Source organism: Hippoglossus hippoglossus, chromosome 16, assembly GCF_009819705.1.
Source record: "Hippoglossus hippoglossus isolate fHipHip1 chromosome 16, fHipHip1.pri, whole genome shotgun sequence".
NCBI lineage: Eukaryota > Metazoa > Chordata > Actinopteri > Pleuronectiformes > Pleuronectidae > Hippoglossus > Hippoglossus hippoglossus.
This window is the reverse complement of record NC_047166.1, coordinates 13,105,122-13,123,397: the sequence shown is the minus strand read 5'-3', so window position 1 is coordinate 13,123,397 and position 18,276 is coordinate 13,105,122. Positions and strand designations below refer to the sequence as shown.

Below are 18,276 nucleotides of genomic sequence, written 5' to 3'. Positions count from 1 at the left end.
CCAACTTGTGTGTCAAAACTCAAAAAACACCAGAGTTTATAGGCACACAGTAGAGGAACTTTTATTCTAAACGTAACAAAAGTTTACATGAAGCAGCTTTTTGAAGAAATACAGTACATCACCATCAGTTTCTCTGGTTTTGCCTTTTCATACATGGTATATATGATTGGGACTTTTTTTCCTAACTCCAGAAACATATGAAAATATAATTTAATGCACTTAACACATGACAATACATTCACTGTACACTATATCAAAGACTTTCCTCCATACTGGCAGTACAATACTGTCACAACAGTTCCTTAACACTAACATCCATGCAGTGACGATGTTACCTAGTGGCTCATTATTCACAAATGAGCAATGTAGATGTTGCTCCTCAGCTCTGAAGGCGTTTCGCCTCGTTTCCATCTCTACTGTACACACACCGGAAACGAGAGATCGGGGAAAGAAAATGCTAATTTGTTGGCAACCTGTTACAAAAAGTGCTTGAATCCCTCACCGTAAAACAGAGGACAACTGCTTTCATCTTTAAGGAAAGTGAATAAGAGCTTCAGGAACAACGACACGCTGAGTTCTCATGATCCCATCAAACCTCACAAATACTACGAGAACACTTGGGCAGGACTGTGGTGCTGAAATGCTTTCAAACGTCACCTGAGATCATCCTTTGTTGCTCACACAAGTGTTTGCAGTAAAAACGGATGAGAAAATAAGGCTTGTAATACTTGTGATATGAAAAGAAAGTGACTGAACCCAACAGTTGATTATTAACAGCAAACCTGATGGAGAATGAAACGCACAAATGTTGTGACACTACCCACATCCTGATTTTTCTCATTTGCCTCCGTCACATTTTTTTGGCTCATACGAGACCGAGGCAAAGAAACGGCGCCTCATCTCTCCACAAACACGTTTCTCTCTTTCCTTGGTTTCTTGTAATGTCGCGCTGCCTTTAAAGGCGGACGCCCCCTTCTGCACATGCAAGGCTACTTGTGACGTCGTGTGGCCATTCTCTAGGCTACATCCTCACCAATGAGCACCATTTAAAAAAAATAACTGGACAAATGGCAGCCTAAATGTGCAAAATACAAAACTGAACTACTTAAGGATTGAATATACTGAATACAAAATAAGGATGAATAACAATAATAATACATTTACTCCATGCAATCAAAAATAGTGTCATAGCAAAGAGCGATTGACAGAGACGGGGGCAGGGGGTTTGAGGACGAGAGGAATGACGTGGAGTAAGAAACAGCCGCTGCTGGTGATGATGGTGTTGGGAAATGGCCTGAAGGAGAGAGTGCTGGTCCCTCGCTGAGCCTCTACTGCTGCATCTTACGGATGATGTCAGTAGAGACGGGCGGGTGGAAGTTGATGGTGTGGTGGCGGAGACCCTGAGATGTTTTGTAGCTCTTCCCACACCGGCACTTGAAGGGCTTGCGCACCCTTATCTGGGTTCGGTGGCCGTTCTTGGCGTGATACTTGATCCCGTTCACATTCTGTAACGAGGGAAGGGGAAATGAAACAGCAAAATCATTCATCAGAGATTGAGCGTTAATATGCCATTAAATCAGATCTCCACGTTTCTGGGAAGATTGTCAAATTGATTTTGAAACCTGCAGGCATTTTATTATATTTTTAGCTACCGATAGGTGAGGCCTGTGTGAGGTTTTGATTAATACGAAGGTGTTGGACGGGATCAAGGTAATTCTTATGTGCAGGAAAGCCAGGTTCTTCCAGACCACACAAAGACTTGGCTTCGTGCACATTCGGGGGATTGTAATGCTGAACCAGAAAACATCCTTCGTTAAAAATAGTTGCCACAGTGGTGCAAGAATGCTGTTGTCTAAATATCATACTGTGGCAGAAAGATCGCGGTGCCCGCAGGCTTTTGTCGTGCACTGCGTGTCTTTCATCATTTTTGGGCAAAAGAAGTGGTCACCAATAAACATAAAGAGTGTAGAGAGGGGGAAATAAAAATGTTTTCTTGTTAAAATCCTATCTCGTTCTCCCCCTCAAGCCGCCCACCGCCTCAGACTAAGTCATTGCCCATAACCCTGTCATTCACGTCAGCAATGCAATTTTCTCAGGCTGCACATAATTTATCCCAACCACCACACCAGATGTGAGTGGAAAATCCTGTAAAACTCCACATTACCGAAGTGGACGAGATGTATGTATTTATGTTGTTGGAATGCTCGACTGGAGAACCATTTTCCAGTCAACAGCAGGGAATCCATTTTGACTTTACATTCTCATTAATGCAAGCAAAAAGAATCACGCACCTCACACTTTGGACAACATGGATATCTCAGGTCCTCTCGTGGCACAGTAAATATATTTCACACTGTGGCTTTAAAGGCATGTGTACATTAAGAGGTGTGGAGTTAAACCGACCTTGTATCTCTTTTTACAGCCTGGCACAGGGCAGGCAAAAGGCTTCTCGTCCCCTCCATTCATGCACATGGAGCTGAGGATCGATTCGGAGCTGATGGCGCTCTCTGTAGTCCACGATTCATCACTGTCCGACTCCTCAAAGTCGACGTCCTCTTCATCACACTCGCTACCTGTGGGAGGGTAAGAGACATCAAGTCAAACAAGTAGATGACTAAGGACGTCAACACCAGACGTGTGATAATACACAGGTCTCTTAAGAAGCTCTGATTTACTCGCGCTCCGTGACTCATCTCTGAAAACCCTTCGAGACCTTCGGGCGGACGAGCGTGGACCTTTTCTCAGCATGTTTCGGGACAGTGTTCCCATAATTTTCATCCGCGTGTGTCACAGTGCTGATGCAAAGACTGAAATATGCCAATCGTGAGAAAGAATTTATACATTTTATTGAGGTCTTTGGGTCAATTAGCTGGTAATTGTTTTATCGGTTAGCTGAAGACGTTATGCCATAAAAACTGCATATTTCACAAAACGAGGACATGAGCATATGGGAAAAAAAACATGTTGGTTTTGAACACTGGAGGGAATCTGAGAAATTAAGTTTGAGAGCGGTCCATGATTCTGTGGAGCTTGAATTTGGAGTTAAATTACAAAGATGTTTTCTCTAACCCAGCATTCATCTTCGGTTGATGGACAATATCTGTACAAGAAAACGTCAAAGTAGAATGTCACTCAAAAATATCAGTCCTCTAAACATGAATTATTCCCTGGGAAATCAGTCAAAATGTCTATCTATCTCTGTCTAAGTTAAAGAAGTGTTAAAAAGACAATTCTGGATCCACACCAAAGTTTAATGGATTCTTCCCTGACCCATACCCATCAAGCAGTTTTTGCAACATCTTGCTTATAAACAAACCAACAAACAGACAAAGGGGAAAACATAACCACTGAACAAAACCAGGATGAACAAATGAAGATATTTTACAGACATTAAACAGATTAGTTGATTTCAGTTTCACTTCGTAAAACACAAGGTTTTAAAATCTTGTAATTTCCTCTTTATATATCAATGGGGATTACATATAACTTTTTTCTTTACCTCCCACAGTGAGTGAGCCACCCACTGTCTCCTAATGATCTGACAGGGGAAGCAGCCCTGTTTTATTTTGTATTTTTTGAATTTGAACCCTGAGGAGGACAACAACTGTTTCTCCACCCATTTCCATACTATGAGGTCTTCAGTGCTCCGCGTGTATTCCACTGCAACTAAAGTCTGGACATACTCGAGGTGAGTGTGTTTTGGACGGTTACCTGTCGGCGTGCTGCTGCGGAAGGAAGAGGAAGGTGTGATGGGTGGGGTGACTGGAGGCGTGAGGTTTCCACTGGTGTGGCGAGGCGGTGTGGAAACACTGCTGCGAGACAGATTTCCTGTCAGCGAGAGGGACAACTTGGGCTGCACCTTCTTCTTCAGGGCATCGTGTTCTCGCCGCGCAGCATCTGTCATAAACCTGGCATTGTGGGAAACAAGTCTGGTCAAGTTTTTTTTTCTCCATTCGGTGACCTGCTCTGATGTTGAGAGCCCTTCAGCATTAAAGGTCTGCTACTGTAAAACACGTGCTTGGAAAAAAAGTATCACTGGCTCCATTCCCATCAAAAAGAAACTTTCACCAAGGTTTATGATGGATAGTAAAGTCTTTGGTAAATGTCTATCATAAAAAATAAATGTTAACATAGACATTGTTACTGCTGAAGTGGAATTAACAAATTAAGCGATAACCACATCAAGATGTGTTTGCGAGGGCAGGGAGACAGTGGCAGACCTTCTTGTACACTGGCTTGTTGCGTAAGGCTTTTAAAAACCACTATTCCAGCACCATATCAAAGACGACTGGGATGAACCCAGTGCAATAAAAATAAACCCAGCCGGCAAACACTGAAGCAATTCATCTAAGCGATCCACCAGATGACATCTGACGTCGCTAGTAGTACCTCACAGGAACACTTCACATGGGAAGTAATACTCACTGATTCAGAGGACTCACTGACATTAAATATGTACGATTTTGGTATATTTACAATCAATCTATATCGCTCATGTTGCTGTGGCTCAGGAGGTAGAGCGGGTTGTCTATTAACCAGAAGGTCGGCGGTTTGATCCTAGTCTACCCCTGTACCGCATGCTGAAGTGTCCTTTGGAAAGATACTAAACACACAAATTGTCACCCTGATTGTGCCCCTTTGGACCTGATCTTTAATAAAGAAAGTGCTGCACATACTGTAGATTTACTGTATGAATGTGTGTGTGGATGGATGAATAGGAAAAACTGTACTGTAAAGATATACAGACCATTCATTGTTTGAGGGTCGTAGTGAGGCTGGAGCCGATCCCAGCTCACTATGAGTGCAAGGTGGGATACACCATGCACTACTTTTAGAGTCATCTTTGGACTGTGAGGGGAAGGCAGAGCACCCAGAGAAAAACCCACGCAGACACAGGGAGAACATGCAAACTCCGCACAGAAATGCCCGGTTCCCACCCAGAGTTCATGAGTGAAACTGTAAGTTACAATTCTTTACCTGTTAATGTAGCTGAGGGCAACATATGTCGGCTGCTGCTGCTCCTGCTTCTCCAGAAGTCGGAGGTCTGTATCTGAGAAGGACAAAGAGACAGAGTAGAGGAATTAGACATGAAATATACCACAAGAAAAACAAAGTTACAAACCATGGATCCCTCACCGGCTTCTCATCCACAAACTGCAAACATTTCTGGTAGTTTCACATTAAAGGGATACATGCCATAATAAATCCCCTAATATGTATTATATTATATAATAATACATCCACTAGGCCTTTATGTTGAAGTAAAACCTTTAGGAAACCTCCTGCATCAGATTACCAATGAATGTGTCGGCGTAGGTAAAGCCTAATAAAAATGATTTAGTGTAAGTAATGCAGTGTGTAGTACAGTTTGTTTAAATGTGCTGCACATGTACTGATGACATGCTGTGTAGACTACAGTCACTACTGAGTGAAGTGACGCTGTAGGAGCTCCACAATTTCCAGGCTAATGCTTTCTTTCCCTCATCGTTCCCTGATAACTACACTACTTTTATCTAAAATTCACAATAAGGAAGTTAACACCTCCACTTCCCTCTATTTTTAATTTCCATTGGCCTTATTTTGGGAAAAGGCTGCTGTGCAGATGCCACATTTCTCCTACATGACCACACTTGACGCACACTGTGCTCCCCCATGCTGTGCACCAGACATTCATCTTGCTCAGCGGTGCTAAATGTACAACAATAGCCACATCTCCACACCCCGAGGAGAAGCGGGACCGACTTCAAACACTCTCCCCACTGCCGTCCATGTGGGAGAAGAGAGATGCCCCATAAAACAACAGTGTCTACCACATACCAGCTGAGTCTCCCTGTCTGCCTCTGACAGAGCTGTGAAAGACTGCTACCCCCAAGTGGTAAAAACTCACGCCTGTTTCCATCCGAAAGCTCACATGCCTGAGGCCACTTGTGACACTGAGAGTTAAGTGATGCTTTTTTCATAGCACAGTGACCGTGAGGCAGCTTTAACAAACTTTATATGTTCAGCGAAAAAAGGAATAAAGTTCAGTACTAGTTAATATATTTTTTCTTTTTTCTTTCTTTTTGAAAAAATTCAACTGTTTAAAACAAATGGAAATAGTGTAATTAAAGCTTTGGTTAAAGGGGTAAGCAACACCTTTGAGAGGCTGTAATAAAACCCTGAGTCATGCTCAATTATCACTTACGCAGCATTGGGCTTTTACTCCTCTTTGTTTGTTTGTTTTTTGTTAGTAGGTCTGGTGCATAAAAACTAAGAACAGATTTCCAATTAATTTCATGTGTGCAAAAGGAGAATTGAGAAGATTCTGGAGCTCTCTGCCTGAGGTGGGATTTCACCTTCAGATGTCAGATAGGAACTTTACAACAAATACTCTAATTATGTGTGCAGGGGAAAGACCAGGACAAAGGTGCAGATCCAGGATACTTTCTTTTAATCACAGAAGGGGTAGTCTTTTTTTCAGCTGCTCTCCAGTAACAAATCGGTTAAAAACCTGTAACTATCACCAATGTGTCGCGGAGATCATTTGTATTCAGTAGATAATCAACAGTTTAGGGTCTAGGCAGAGGTATGTGCTCTACTGAGAGTATTCAAATGTAAAATACGGATACAGAAAAATCTAAGGTTGGGGTCAGATATTGCACTGACACCAAAACTCATAGTTCCAACAGTAAAGTTGGATACTTGTTGGTGTGTTTCCATAAGTTTATTTTTCCTTCTAGTTCCAATGTTTCACAATTAAGATTCTGTGAGTTAATTTCACTCACGTCTTTCTTAACGGTTTCAACTTGATTTCATTTCTCTTTGGGGGGAGCAGAATACATTTTGTCATCTGGAAGCCATAATAACAAATCCATGTCCAGTGGAAGATGGACAAAAGCTTGAAGTGTTTGAAATACACCAGTGGGGTATATAAATTCAGGATGCAGACACACACACCTGTGCACACATAACCATGCATAAAGGAAACACACAGCGCAGACTGCACGCTGTATTTCAAGTGTCAGCTACCAGCTTGATTCTGTCATAGAGAAGGTGAAAGGTGACGTTGACCAGATAAACTCAAACCCAAACCACATTTAAGTATACACGAGAGAGCGCAGGTTTTAGAGGTCTAACAGAAATGGAAGTGGACAAACCGATGTCAGTGTCACTTTAACATTGGTGTCAAAAGACACAGGGCGTCATCCACTCAGAGGTTCAGGCCGACTTGGTTGAGGATGAAATAGTGGCAGCTTTACGACACTGGCAGGTAGGCTGTAAGAACAGCTCTAACCTTAGCGCCTGCGGCTCAGGAGGTTTCTCTCAAGGCCTCAGTCGTAAGCAAGTGTTTCATTAACAGCGGATTTATCCCCAGTGAGAAGGATAGCACACCTCTCTCTACTCTCCAGTTAAAGTCCTGGAAACAGCAAGTGGGAAAGACACACTCATAACGTCACTATTCCCCTGCCAGAGCGGAGACTACTCTGAGCTCTGTGTGCTGGTATGTGTGTGCGTGAGTGCACCAGAAATCCCTTCTAAGATCCCTAATGAGTCTCCAGAAGTGGAATGGCGGTCTGCTCACAGACCGCTCAAAGAGCATTGGATCAGTCTGTTCCCACACGCTGTAAATCACACACACCTCAAGTGGGGACTGGGGAGAAGGGGGCCTGCAGGGGCCAGTTCCCCCGGCAGACTTCTGCTATCCTTCTGGGGCCACCAGCAGTCAGGGACCTGGACGGAGGCGCCTTAAGTAGAGATGGGAACCCCTCTAATCATGCTACTCAGGTGGTCCACTTTGGTGGTCGACTATTAGAAGCCTTCTGAGAAGCAAACTTTGTGGTTTTTAATCCACCATCTCCAGTGCAGCACAGGCAAACAATCAGTTCCAGGCCCCAGGGACTGTTTACGTACAAGATGAGGAGTCAGGTATGGAAAAGCACAAAAGAATCCAATTCAAAACATGTATAATTAATTATATATAATAAGGCTGATTGTATTTCGACTATGTATTTTATACTACATGGTTTCTATTTTCAGAAAGTTTAAATTGCAGTTAACAACCAGACCTTTGTAAAGGCTAAACATAAGCTGTAAAAAAAAAAAGAAAAAAGAAAGCTACAGGTTTTACTGTAGATATTGTAGAGCAGAGTAATTCAAACATTCAGAGACACTGCACCCAGTCTTAAACTATTTCCATTGAGAAAAGAAGTTTACATTGAAGTTTATAATAAGAGTTTTGTGTTAGACGTGTTTGAAATGTGTTTCTTAACACCTTTGTTTAAACAAAGCTGCTGAGCCTTAATATGTCAGACTCACCTCACTGTCTGCGTGAAGCTATAGGATGAAGCTTGTTTTTACCGTCTATGTGTGAAGCATGTGAGTGTTTAGTGAGTGACTCTGTATCGGTGCAGAAAACATGATGGCATCACATGTTCTCATTAGTGACGCTACGTTGGCCTTCAAGAGGAAACCAAGGGACGATCACACAACCAACCTTCCTAAGGCAACAGAGGAAGTGACGCCTGCTGCCCTCTCATAACGCCCTCCACGACCCTCTCTCTCCCTTACACACACACACACACACACACACACACACACACACACACACACACACACACACACACACACACACACACACACACACACACACACACACACACACACACACACACACACACACACACACACACACACACACACACACCAGACGCACAGCTCCCTCTCTCATTACCACCAGCGTCTGGCTCACCCATCCACCCTCATGGCCAAATGCACTGCAGGGTAGTGCGGAGTGGTGAGCATTATGGTGACATGTTTATGGCGGCTCTGAGCAGTGGGGGACATTACCAGGAGTGGTGGCACAGGTAATTCATTACGATGTGACCTCTGAGGAGGAAATGAAACAGAGTCGAGCTCCATGTGTAAGCTGCCTTTGCAGGTTACTGAAAAAACATGGGGCAGTTAAAAGTGATCTATCGTAAATAAATCCAGCACGGACAGCGAACCTAAAAATATACACACACACACGCACTGCTTCGTACGCACGTCCACAAAGACACGTTTGTGCAAATGCACAGATAAACAGGCACATACAAATATACACACATTCATTGCTGCTCAATGCATCTGTATACTTACTTACAACTTTATTAGTTTTGAATACTCTGATAATGAATCAGTTTATGTGCAAAGTGTCAAGACATGGTGAGTTTCTCAAATCCTAAGAAAACAAAGTAAACTGCTTGTTTCCTCTGACCAAGAGTCAAAACCTGAAGATATTCAGTTTCTGATGATTTGAAACAGAGACAAGCTGGAAAGTGGCAGAGCTGGAACTATGAATGTTTGGCACATTTTCTTTATAAAAATGATTGAAACGATAAATTAATAATTAAAAGTGTTGCAGATTAATTTGCTGTTGTTTGAAATACTCGTGAAAATAGGCTAACAATCATTTTCCAACATAAATACCAGTGTTTTTACACTGATAGTCAGTTATTTACCATTTCTGAAAGGCTACCACACGAGTTAAAGTAGGTGGAACATCGCTCCTCAGGACCAAACTTATTTCTGAAAGTCCGAGAATTAAATGAATACATTCAGATTTGAAATGAAGGGTAAATCTATAAAACAAGTCATGAAAAGTAACCAATAAATCGAGGTCTGGTTCAGTTTTGCTTTGACACACTAATTTATGTACAGTAGCTGTGAGAACCCCTCAGATCAGCAGCATTTGACACGGGACAACAGCAAGAGCACCGAAATGTAATACATCTCAGCCAAAAAATATCCCGTTCGCTCTACATTAAACTACACTCCCATGTTGCGTTAAGTCGACACGGGCTGTGAATTATCTCCTATAAGAAATGTTTTATTGGGTACGGCAGCTCCTCGTGTTGCAGCCACCGCACAGGAACAGGAGCACTGGTGTCAGGGAAAATGGGGAAATGTAATTAGGCCCACCAGGTGCACAGATCAGGAAACTAGTTACTGCTTCCCAAATTTATTACTTCCCTGCAGATTTTGAGGGGTGCGTACCCAAAACCTCCTAACTGGGCCTTCATTGAGGATTAGCAACAAACAGAGCCATTGTTACAGAGCCTCACACCCATACTCTCACAGGTCTAAATAACACAGTCGCCATTTGCTTCTGGGCTACAGGGGCCTGGTCGCTCGGTGACAGAGTAAACATTTCAGTAGCTCCGTGTGTGTGCAGTTTAACACGCCACGCAAGAATACCAGAGCATGAGCAGATCTTACAGGCTAAACAACATGACTTAGATTCCGTGTTAAAACTTTGCTCTGTTCCTCTTTTTGGGGCTTATTAGCTTCTGTTCTCTTAAAGTTTGCTGGGTTTATTCACAAAGGCCTATGCGGACCACCCAGCACTTTAACTGTGCTGTCAGGACGATGGAGGAAACAATACCTGATCCATTATGAGTTTGTTTTTTAAGTAATGTGGGCTGAATTTGATTTTTATTTTGAATTCAAACTTTAAAGAAAAGTACAACCCTTCAAACACATTGCTGTTTTGGTGTATTTTAAATCTATCACAAATCTTTGGACAATTTACATTAATGTCAGTTAGAACCTCCTGATACACAGTATGAGAAATATAAATGATATATTACACTCTTATTTACCTCCGCAATAAAACAATATTAATGATCATTGCAATGTATTTTTCTTCAAAAGCAATATGACAAATATATATTGATATATTTCATATTAATTTTGTCGACACAGTGAGGAGGTGTAAAACATAATTGTTTGACCTCAGATTTATAAAATGTTTCGCTGTTTATCTGAAAATATCTTGATATAATTATTGACCATATCATCCAGTCCTAGATTACAATATATTAAAGTATGAGTATCCTTAATATTATCTATTATCTCTCCTAATAAACAACCACTTCTTTTTTTAAACAAGTTTTTACGTATCGGAACAAGCCCTTTGGCTGGTTATCGTATGATACAATACACTGTGTTTATATCAAGGAGCTGAGTTTTGGTTTGTTATATTAACGGTTATCTTTTATTGTTCACAGCACTCATCCCAAGAACGCTCCCTCAACCCACAGCAGAGCAGCGCCACCCCTTGTTCACAGGCCTGAACAGCAGGCCGGCTAGGGGGAAAAAACAGGGACAAGAATGTGTTCTTGTTTTCCAGGCGCCTAATTATAAAGGAGAGCGTGCTTTAAGCAGCAGGCCACCAGATGAGGAGGAAGACAGGCCAAATCAAGCACTCTCTCTGTAATTATGCTTCACAGGCACTTGGCATTACGCGCAAGATTTCGCACTCCTCAGAGTGGGCACGGGAGAGCGGACGGAGGAGGAGGGGGATGGCAGAGTTTTCCACCCTGGGCCAACTAATTGGCTCATTATTCCCCAATAAGTCATTTGGAAGGATTTTTTTTCCAAGGCTAACACCTCGGACACATGCTCAGCACGCAATCAGAGGGCAGAGGATATTAAAGCCAGTCAAGCAACAAACAAGAACAACAGAGACAGCTGGGCCTTGTCAACTTCAATAATAAAAGTCTGAAATATAAGATTAGGAAACAGATGTAGGAGCTGAACGACTGTCAGACTGTGAGGAGGAAACTTAATTTCTACAATAAACTTACTAGTTCAAAGATATAAATGCTTTAGGATTTAGAGATTATTAAAAAAATGTAATGTGGATGATATATCACATCATGTATATGATAAAACTTTCTGAGTGACTTCTTCAAACACATGGATTTAGTAATAGTATAGTATGGAGGACCAAATCAGGCAATAAATTAGTAAACAAATAAAGTGAGACATAAGTTTCTATATACGGTATAGGCTATACCAATTTACTGTTTAGCTTATTTATATATTTAATAATATAAAAAAAAGTTACTCAAACAGAAGTCTAAAATATATCATAAAGTAGCTGAGGCAAAAAACGATGGTTTGATCCATAATAAGGTTCTAATATCTACACAGGCAGTGATTGTTATTGTATTTCCCCACATGAGCTAGAGGTGGCGCTGTTTATTATGTTAGAACTTGATGTGCACTCATCCTCATCTTTGAGCTGCTAGTATAACACAGTGAGTTCAGCATGTTACAAGCTGCTCTAAGTTTCCTTTGAAACCATTTTCGACCCTGTTACACTTGTTATAGTTCATGACGCAAGGTCACATCACCATGGTAACCGACACAGTCTCTAATGAATTTCTCCAGGAGTTATTTATGGTAATTTATTCCAACCAGTGACACACATCTGTCTTTTCAGTGTCTCTCTTTTTCAAATCTGCATCCATATGATCCACGTTAAGTAATCTAATACACCCAGCTATCATGAATTTGTGGAAAAAAGCACAGTATATACACTGATCTCCAGAGTGATTGTTGTAATTAATTGACCACAAATGATGTTGTCTGTTGTCATTGACTGGTCAAACGAATAACACAGGGGCATGTTGGTACCTGACATGTTTCCCACCTATAAGTACCACAGAGATCAAATATGGGCTTTATGTATATCCATCCATATATGAGCATAAACTACATGTCTAACTTTAATTTTGTCCCAAATTCCAAATTTGAGTTGTACGTAAATCCAATTCGGCCAATTGACAAAAAACACATGTAATTCTCACAAATAATGAGCTCTATCTATCTATCTATCTATCTATCTAGATCTTATTTCATATTAAATTCTTACGATATATATAACATTTTTTAAGTGTACCGCATTTTTAAGTTAAAGTAACTAAATTAATAGCAACAAAACAGATTTTTAAATAACAGTTAAAGCTGTGCCCAGTATAAGACTGTAAAACTCTTAAAAACTACCTTGACCGGACCTAAAATCTACAATAAGAAGATGCAACAATACACGTTGTTAAAGACAACAGGCCATGAAGGCATAAACTGAACTATATTATCATTATTAGGGAGTTGCTGCTGGAGTTAATCCAGGTGAAAGTTTAACCCCTGTGATCGCGGTGAGTAAAACCTGCGGGGACTCGGTTACAGATGCTGCGGTGTTTCTCTAAATGAACTCTGCTGTCGTGCTGATGACGTGTATCGATTATTGATTAGTTCTCCTCATCGGCTCGTGCGGGCGGTAACTTCAGTCACGACGGCGGTGAGCGGGCGCGCGGGCCTCCGGCTGCCGCAGGAGCGAGCCGCCGGTGGTCGTTGCGCACACAAGCGGCTCGTCGGTGCTTCCGCGCCTCTCCGCCGGTGTCGCAGCTGTCGCAGGCTGGACGGTGACACGGCGCTGACACGGAAACGCAGGCGGCGGAACACGCACTGCGATGTGTGCACAGGCGTATCCACCGCCACCACACCTAGCAACAGGGTTGTCAGGACGCAGGAAGTAACTCGCTAGCTCGCTAACTTAGCCGCTGTATGCTAACCTCAAACCTCGGCCATTGCAGCTCGTCGCGTATCGGCTCTTACCGATGTGGTTGTCCTCGATGTGCACGATGAGCTCGGCCAGAGAGTCGAAGTGGAGTCCGCAGCCCCCGAACCTGCAAGCGTTGGAAAAGAAAGAAGCAGCGGCGATGCCTGTCATGGTCGCGGCTGCATTGGAAGTGGAGGCAGGCGGCGGCGGCGGCGGCAGCGGAGCAGCGGCGGCGGGGCAGCAGCGGGCGGACAGCGGTGCGAACAGCTGGAGCGGCGGGGGCGGTGCGGCGACTTCTCTGAGCTGCGTCAAAGCAGCGGGAGGGAGAGACACGCACACCGGAAGTCAAGCTCAGTGAGGTTTGGCCTCCATTAGAAAAGCATCCAATGTTTACACCGAACATGCAGCTCCACAAGCAGACACTGATTTGATCTCATCACGGTGAACTCGTGGATTTAGAGTTTTGTATTTAATAGTCCACAAATCATGTTATCAAATAAATGATGTATTGTCCAAAAAAAGTTAACATTGTGAATAAAGGTTAAAGGATAAGGATAGTTCACCCAAAGTTCAACCAAACTGAAAATTCACTCATTATCTACTCAGGTGAAGTGTTTGAGTCCAAAAAACACGTTTCCAGGGGTAAACAGCGTTGCAGCCATATCCCATACAATTTAAGTAAATGGGGACCACTTCTTCAAACGTAAAAAACAAAACAAAAAGACAACCTAACATGCCTCCATACTAATCCTCTGGTGTCATCCAAGTGTCCATAAGCCATTTACACCATGTTTTTAGCCTGTTATCCTCTTACTAGTTACTGCTGCAGTTCTTTCGAGAACTCACAATAGCTGCAGTTACTGCTGAAGAAGAAGTCACCACTTACTTCAATTGTATTGTTTACCCCTGAAACTCCAAAAGTGTTTTGTGGACTCAAACACGTCACCCACCCATCCATCGGTATAGTGGTGAGTAGATAGTGAGTGAATTTTCATTTTTGGGTGAACTATCCCTTTAAGAGACACCAACAAGAGTAACATTTAACATTTTATTTAAGGATATTGTGGCCAGAAGCTTTAAATCATACTTTATAATCATAATATAAAGTAGAATAAATTGCCTTTGCACAACTTGCAAAGCTGTTACTAGAAAATACCTTTATGTTTTATTAATAATTTTTATTCTAAACTTAGAATGTTTTTAAAAATCATTTTAAGTGCCTGTATTTTCTCCCTTGGCAAAATCTCCAACAACTGTGTATTTATCCAATGATAGATAGACAGAAAATATACTCTAGAGTGTGCTGTATTACGATACATGGTAATAATAAAATTGATCAATAAAATTCCAGCAGAGGCAGTTTTCCCCCAAATGACCTTAGTTTGAATAAGTCGTTGTTTTAATTGTAAAGCTTTGAGGTTGCAGTTGGGCTTTTTGTAATTTCGTCTAACTTGACATGTGTAGTTTGGCAGGATGGAGGAGTGAGAGGCATAATAAAAGTGTTATTGGATACCACACTGTACTAAGCATCTTGTGGCCACAGTGTGGCAGTGTTGACCAGTAGATAAATATAAGCCATGTTTGTGTTCATTAACGCAAAGTTCTGTTATAACTATTCCAAACTTTTCTGTTGCACAATTCAGAAGCAACTTAGTTCTCAGACAGAGCAGTGACGAACTGATTTGAAATACACAATGTGGCAAGTTTCTCTCTGATGTCATTTAAAAATGGGTTTAGTATCATCAGGATCAGTTTATCTATCGCATGCCGCTGTGTAATTTGACTCATACTCACGTCAAAATTTGATGTATAAGATGCTCTCACTAAAAAGTGGAAAATTTCTGAGTTCAGTTAAGTTTCAATCACTTGTGTGTGTGTGTGTGTGCACAGTTTTTATCGAAAGTACTTGTCAGCACAATAGCAACATTATTATTTACAAAATTGGCCTTTGTTTCTTCACCTCTTTTCAGTGGAGGAAAGGGATCGATGCCATCACTTGCAAGACAAAAATAAGTATCTGTGCACAATATACAGGTAAGAATACTATAAAAAGTGAAAATTAATCTTGTTTGCATCTGTGGAAATGTAGAATCTGTTTTAGAGCTCTAGAGCCGGGAAATCCTGTTAGAAAATACATAATTACAGTAAAATGATTGATTAACTTTCCTTGAGTTGTTTTCTTATGGCGTTTATTGACTTTGAGGTTTTGCCTGGTGATGGTGTAATGGTTCATCACTGCGCCCAGCCCATTTTGAGATCAAGCACCGCAATGATGTTAGGAGCTATTTTTCCAGTTGTGCTGAAAACACAGTGGGGAAATTACTTCGAAAGCATTACATCACAGACAACTGCTTGTCTGAGGAAGCTGCTGGCACTGTCCTCAGTTCTTTATTGATGACTGTGTTTGATGAGCGGAGCTGCAACTGTTGAATTTGTCGCAGCCCATAAATGCAGATGACTTAATAGATGTATTTGTAATTTTCTACAGTAGCGATTTACTTGATAGTTTGCTGAGCCCCAATGTGGAAACACATGCACTAAAAGTCATGTTCATATTTCACAGCTGCTGGTAAGTGACCAAACCCTCTTGTACTCTGTGAACTATCCAACAAGTTTGAGCAAACTAAAAGGGAAATTTGCTCACTCAATAGTTACATGCAACCCCACATATTATTGCTGTAAAGAAAGGCATCTGACTCTACTCTAACGTATTGAGTTTAAATATTCTGAAAGGATTTGCAAGCCCAGGTAAATTATAAAGAAGGCAATAATAGAACACGGCTCGACAAATGTATCCAAACAATTATCCATATAATTTAGTACAATGAATTCTAAGCATTAAGTTATTATCATTCATTTTTATGACACTTTTCAAAAACCCAGCTCTGACATTTATAAATGTGCTTAATAATCCAGTTTGAGCACAGATGCTGAGCGCAGACAACGTCATCCGACACTGTTATAAATCTAAAGATCCATCGCACAGGCAGCACCATTCACCAGCCACCTAATGTAAATGTCACATGGTTGAGTGTTTGGGTGCAGGAACGTCACCGGGGTTATCTCCAGGAGACCTCGCACCACAGGCAGTATGTTCTGTTGAATTAGGCTCTCAGCTCAATCATATCGCTCAACACTGGACCCATGTCGTCCTCCAGCTTTTACCAGTTTGGATCATTCTTTTTAGAAATCTTCAGAGAAACAGCAATTTGAAAGATGAGGGTAAAACAATACTCTTGTTTCTTCTCTTTTCAATGTTGGTGCGGTTGGAAAATCTAGTGGAAATGAATATTGGTAAAACAAACTTGATGCTCTGTTACTTGGCACAAAAATTTGACTGGAATTTCAGAGTAACTCCTTTTTTTAGAATCCTTAATAAAATGTACAAGTTGGAGATATATCTGTAGTTTGCAAGGAGCCAGGAGATTCATCTTAATCACGACGTACACCACTTTTCAGAGAGCTCCACATATATATACAAATTATTCCAGCATTTAATGAGAATGAACTTTTAAAAAATTGGAAGATGCGTGTGTGCTGTATTATTGTTCTCTAGCTGGTATGTAACCTTACACTTAAGATAAGCAGCAGCTGTTAGAGGACGAGGCAGCAGATAACTGAATGTACAGTCAGTTTAAACAGTCATTCTGTTTGACTTGCTGAGGTTTTGTACTGCTAACATGAAGTAACACACCATTTCATCCCTGCAGGCACATTCATCTCTGCTTAACATATGGTTATGCAGGTAAGAGTGTTTAAACAATTTTCTTTTTCTGATAGTTGTGCAAAGTAAAATATTTCTGAAGACGTTTCATAATTTGTTAAGAAAACCTTTATGACACTTTTGTTATTTAGCCTCCTTCACCTTTTTTGCACCTGCAGCAACAAAGCATCTTCCGAGCTGCTAATCTTCCCAAGGTGATCTTACTCAAAAGCGCCGCACAAAGGCATAATAATAAAAGGTTTAGTATAATATAGATCAAATCTGTTTTAGTGTGGGTCACTGACCCAAACTGTATCGGCTCTTTCCAACCTTAATAGTCTGCTCCTCTGGGAGCATAGTGTTTGGATTGGTTGGGAAATATATTGGCAATAAAGAGACAAAAGGATGTCATAAACGTTGATTAAAGCTCCGGTTAAAAGACAGAGGCGGAGGAGCTCTGAGTTATGAGGGTTTTTCAGACTGCATTATTGTTTCAGTGACAGAGCTCTTAGTGCGTCTAGTGGAGTGGTCGCTGGCGAGTGGTAAACATTTCTTAATGTGTGAGGAGTCATTAATCCCTGGAGCTGAGGATGGCTTCAACACCGGTGTCTGTGGCCCAAGAAATCACAGCCAGTTGGCACCAACAGGTCACACAGAGCTCCAACATAAATGCTTTGCACTGCAAAGAGCTTTAAATCTCCTCAAATGTGCTGTGGCTGTAGCTAATAGCATTTCATTTCAGACAAGGCAGAGTGGAACAACTACGTATTCTGCATGTCCCTTTCATTCAAGTGAAACTGTAAGGTCTTCCAGGTTAAGGCCCAATGTGTGAATTATGATTGTTGTAGAAATACATATGAATGATTATCTGAGATGAACTGTTCAGTTTCTGACAGTGGAGTCTAACTTTAATGCATAGGTTTGATGATCTGTCACCAAGGCCTTGAGCGAAGCAGAAAACTGCAGAACTCCTGAGAGTGTCCTGATAGGTCAAGGCCTAAAGTGTTGTGCAACTGGAATTGAAATGATTAATTAACTGAAGTGACTCCTGGTATATTTTCTAATCTTGAGTCCCCGTCTGAACAGTTGTTCCTGTGTCAAAATCCAGGTATAAGGCCTTTTTCTACAAGATCGTTTATACCACACAGCAAATCTGAGGCCTGGTATTCATTCATCTTAAAAACACTATACACAGAGGTTGTTTGGG

At 41.5% G+C, this 18,276-nt stretch overlaps 2 protein-coding genes across 5 annotated transcripts in view; one reads left to right on the top strand and one right to left on the bottom strand.

The window, feature by feature from the left end:
• Nucleotides 1–35: 35 nt before the first annotated feature.
• On the bottom strand, nt 36–13,707 carry jazf1b (JAZF zinc finger 1b). Its single transcript, XM_034610227.1, has 5 exons — nt 13,423–13,707; nt 4,978–5,050; nt 3,712–3,908; nt 2,404–2,573; nt 36–1,505 (listed from the first exon to the last, which is right to left on the bottom strand). Exons 1-5 carry the CDS (start codon nt 13,535–13,537, stop codon nt 1,329–1,331), a joined length of 732 nt encoding a protein of 243 aa, XP_034466118.1. The 5' UTR covers nt 13,538–13,707; the 3' UTR covers nt 36–1,328.
• creb5b (cAMP responsive element binding protein 5b) overlaps nt 13,663–18,276 on the top strand; it is a 46,254-nt gene continuing 41,640 nt past the window's right edge. The window contains exons 1-3 of one of the 4 annotated variants that reach the window (XM_034610208.1): nt 13,663–13,725; nt 15,340–15,400; nt 17,077–17,111. In XM_034610208.1, coding sequence (XP_034466099.1) covers nt 17,100–17,111 — 12 coding nt within the window. In that variant the 5' untranslated portion in view covers nt 13,663–13,725; nt 15,340–15,400; nt 17,077–17,099. Of the gene's footprint in view, nt 13,726–15,339; nt 15,401–15,446; nt 15,936–16,656; nt 17,112–18,276 lie in introns of those variants that run through there. The other 3 variants (XM_034610207.1, XM_034610209.1, XM_034610205.1) reach the window with 3 other exon arrangements.

What these genes read in the sequence shown, in the direction of transcription:
- jazf1b (XM_034610227.1), bottom strand. Translation starts at nt 13,537, where the DNA reads ATGACAGGCATCGCCGCTGCTTCTTTCTTTTCCAACGCTTGCAGGTTC. An exon ending in CATCGAGGACAACCACATCG is followed by an intron (nt 5,051 to 13,422) that starts GTAAGAGCCGAT and finishes TGTCCTTCTCAG; the next exon opens with ATACAGACCTCCGACTTCTG. An exon ending in CCGCAGCAGCACGCCGACAG is followed by an intron (nt 2,574 to 3,711) that starts GTAACCGTCCAA and finishes ACCCTCCCACAG; the next exon opens with GTAGCGAGTGTGATGAAGAG.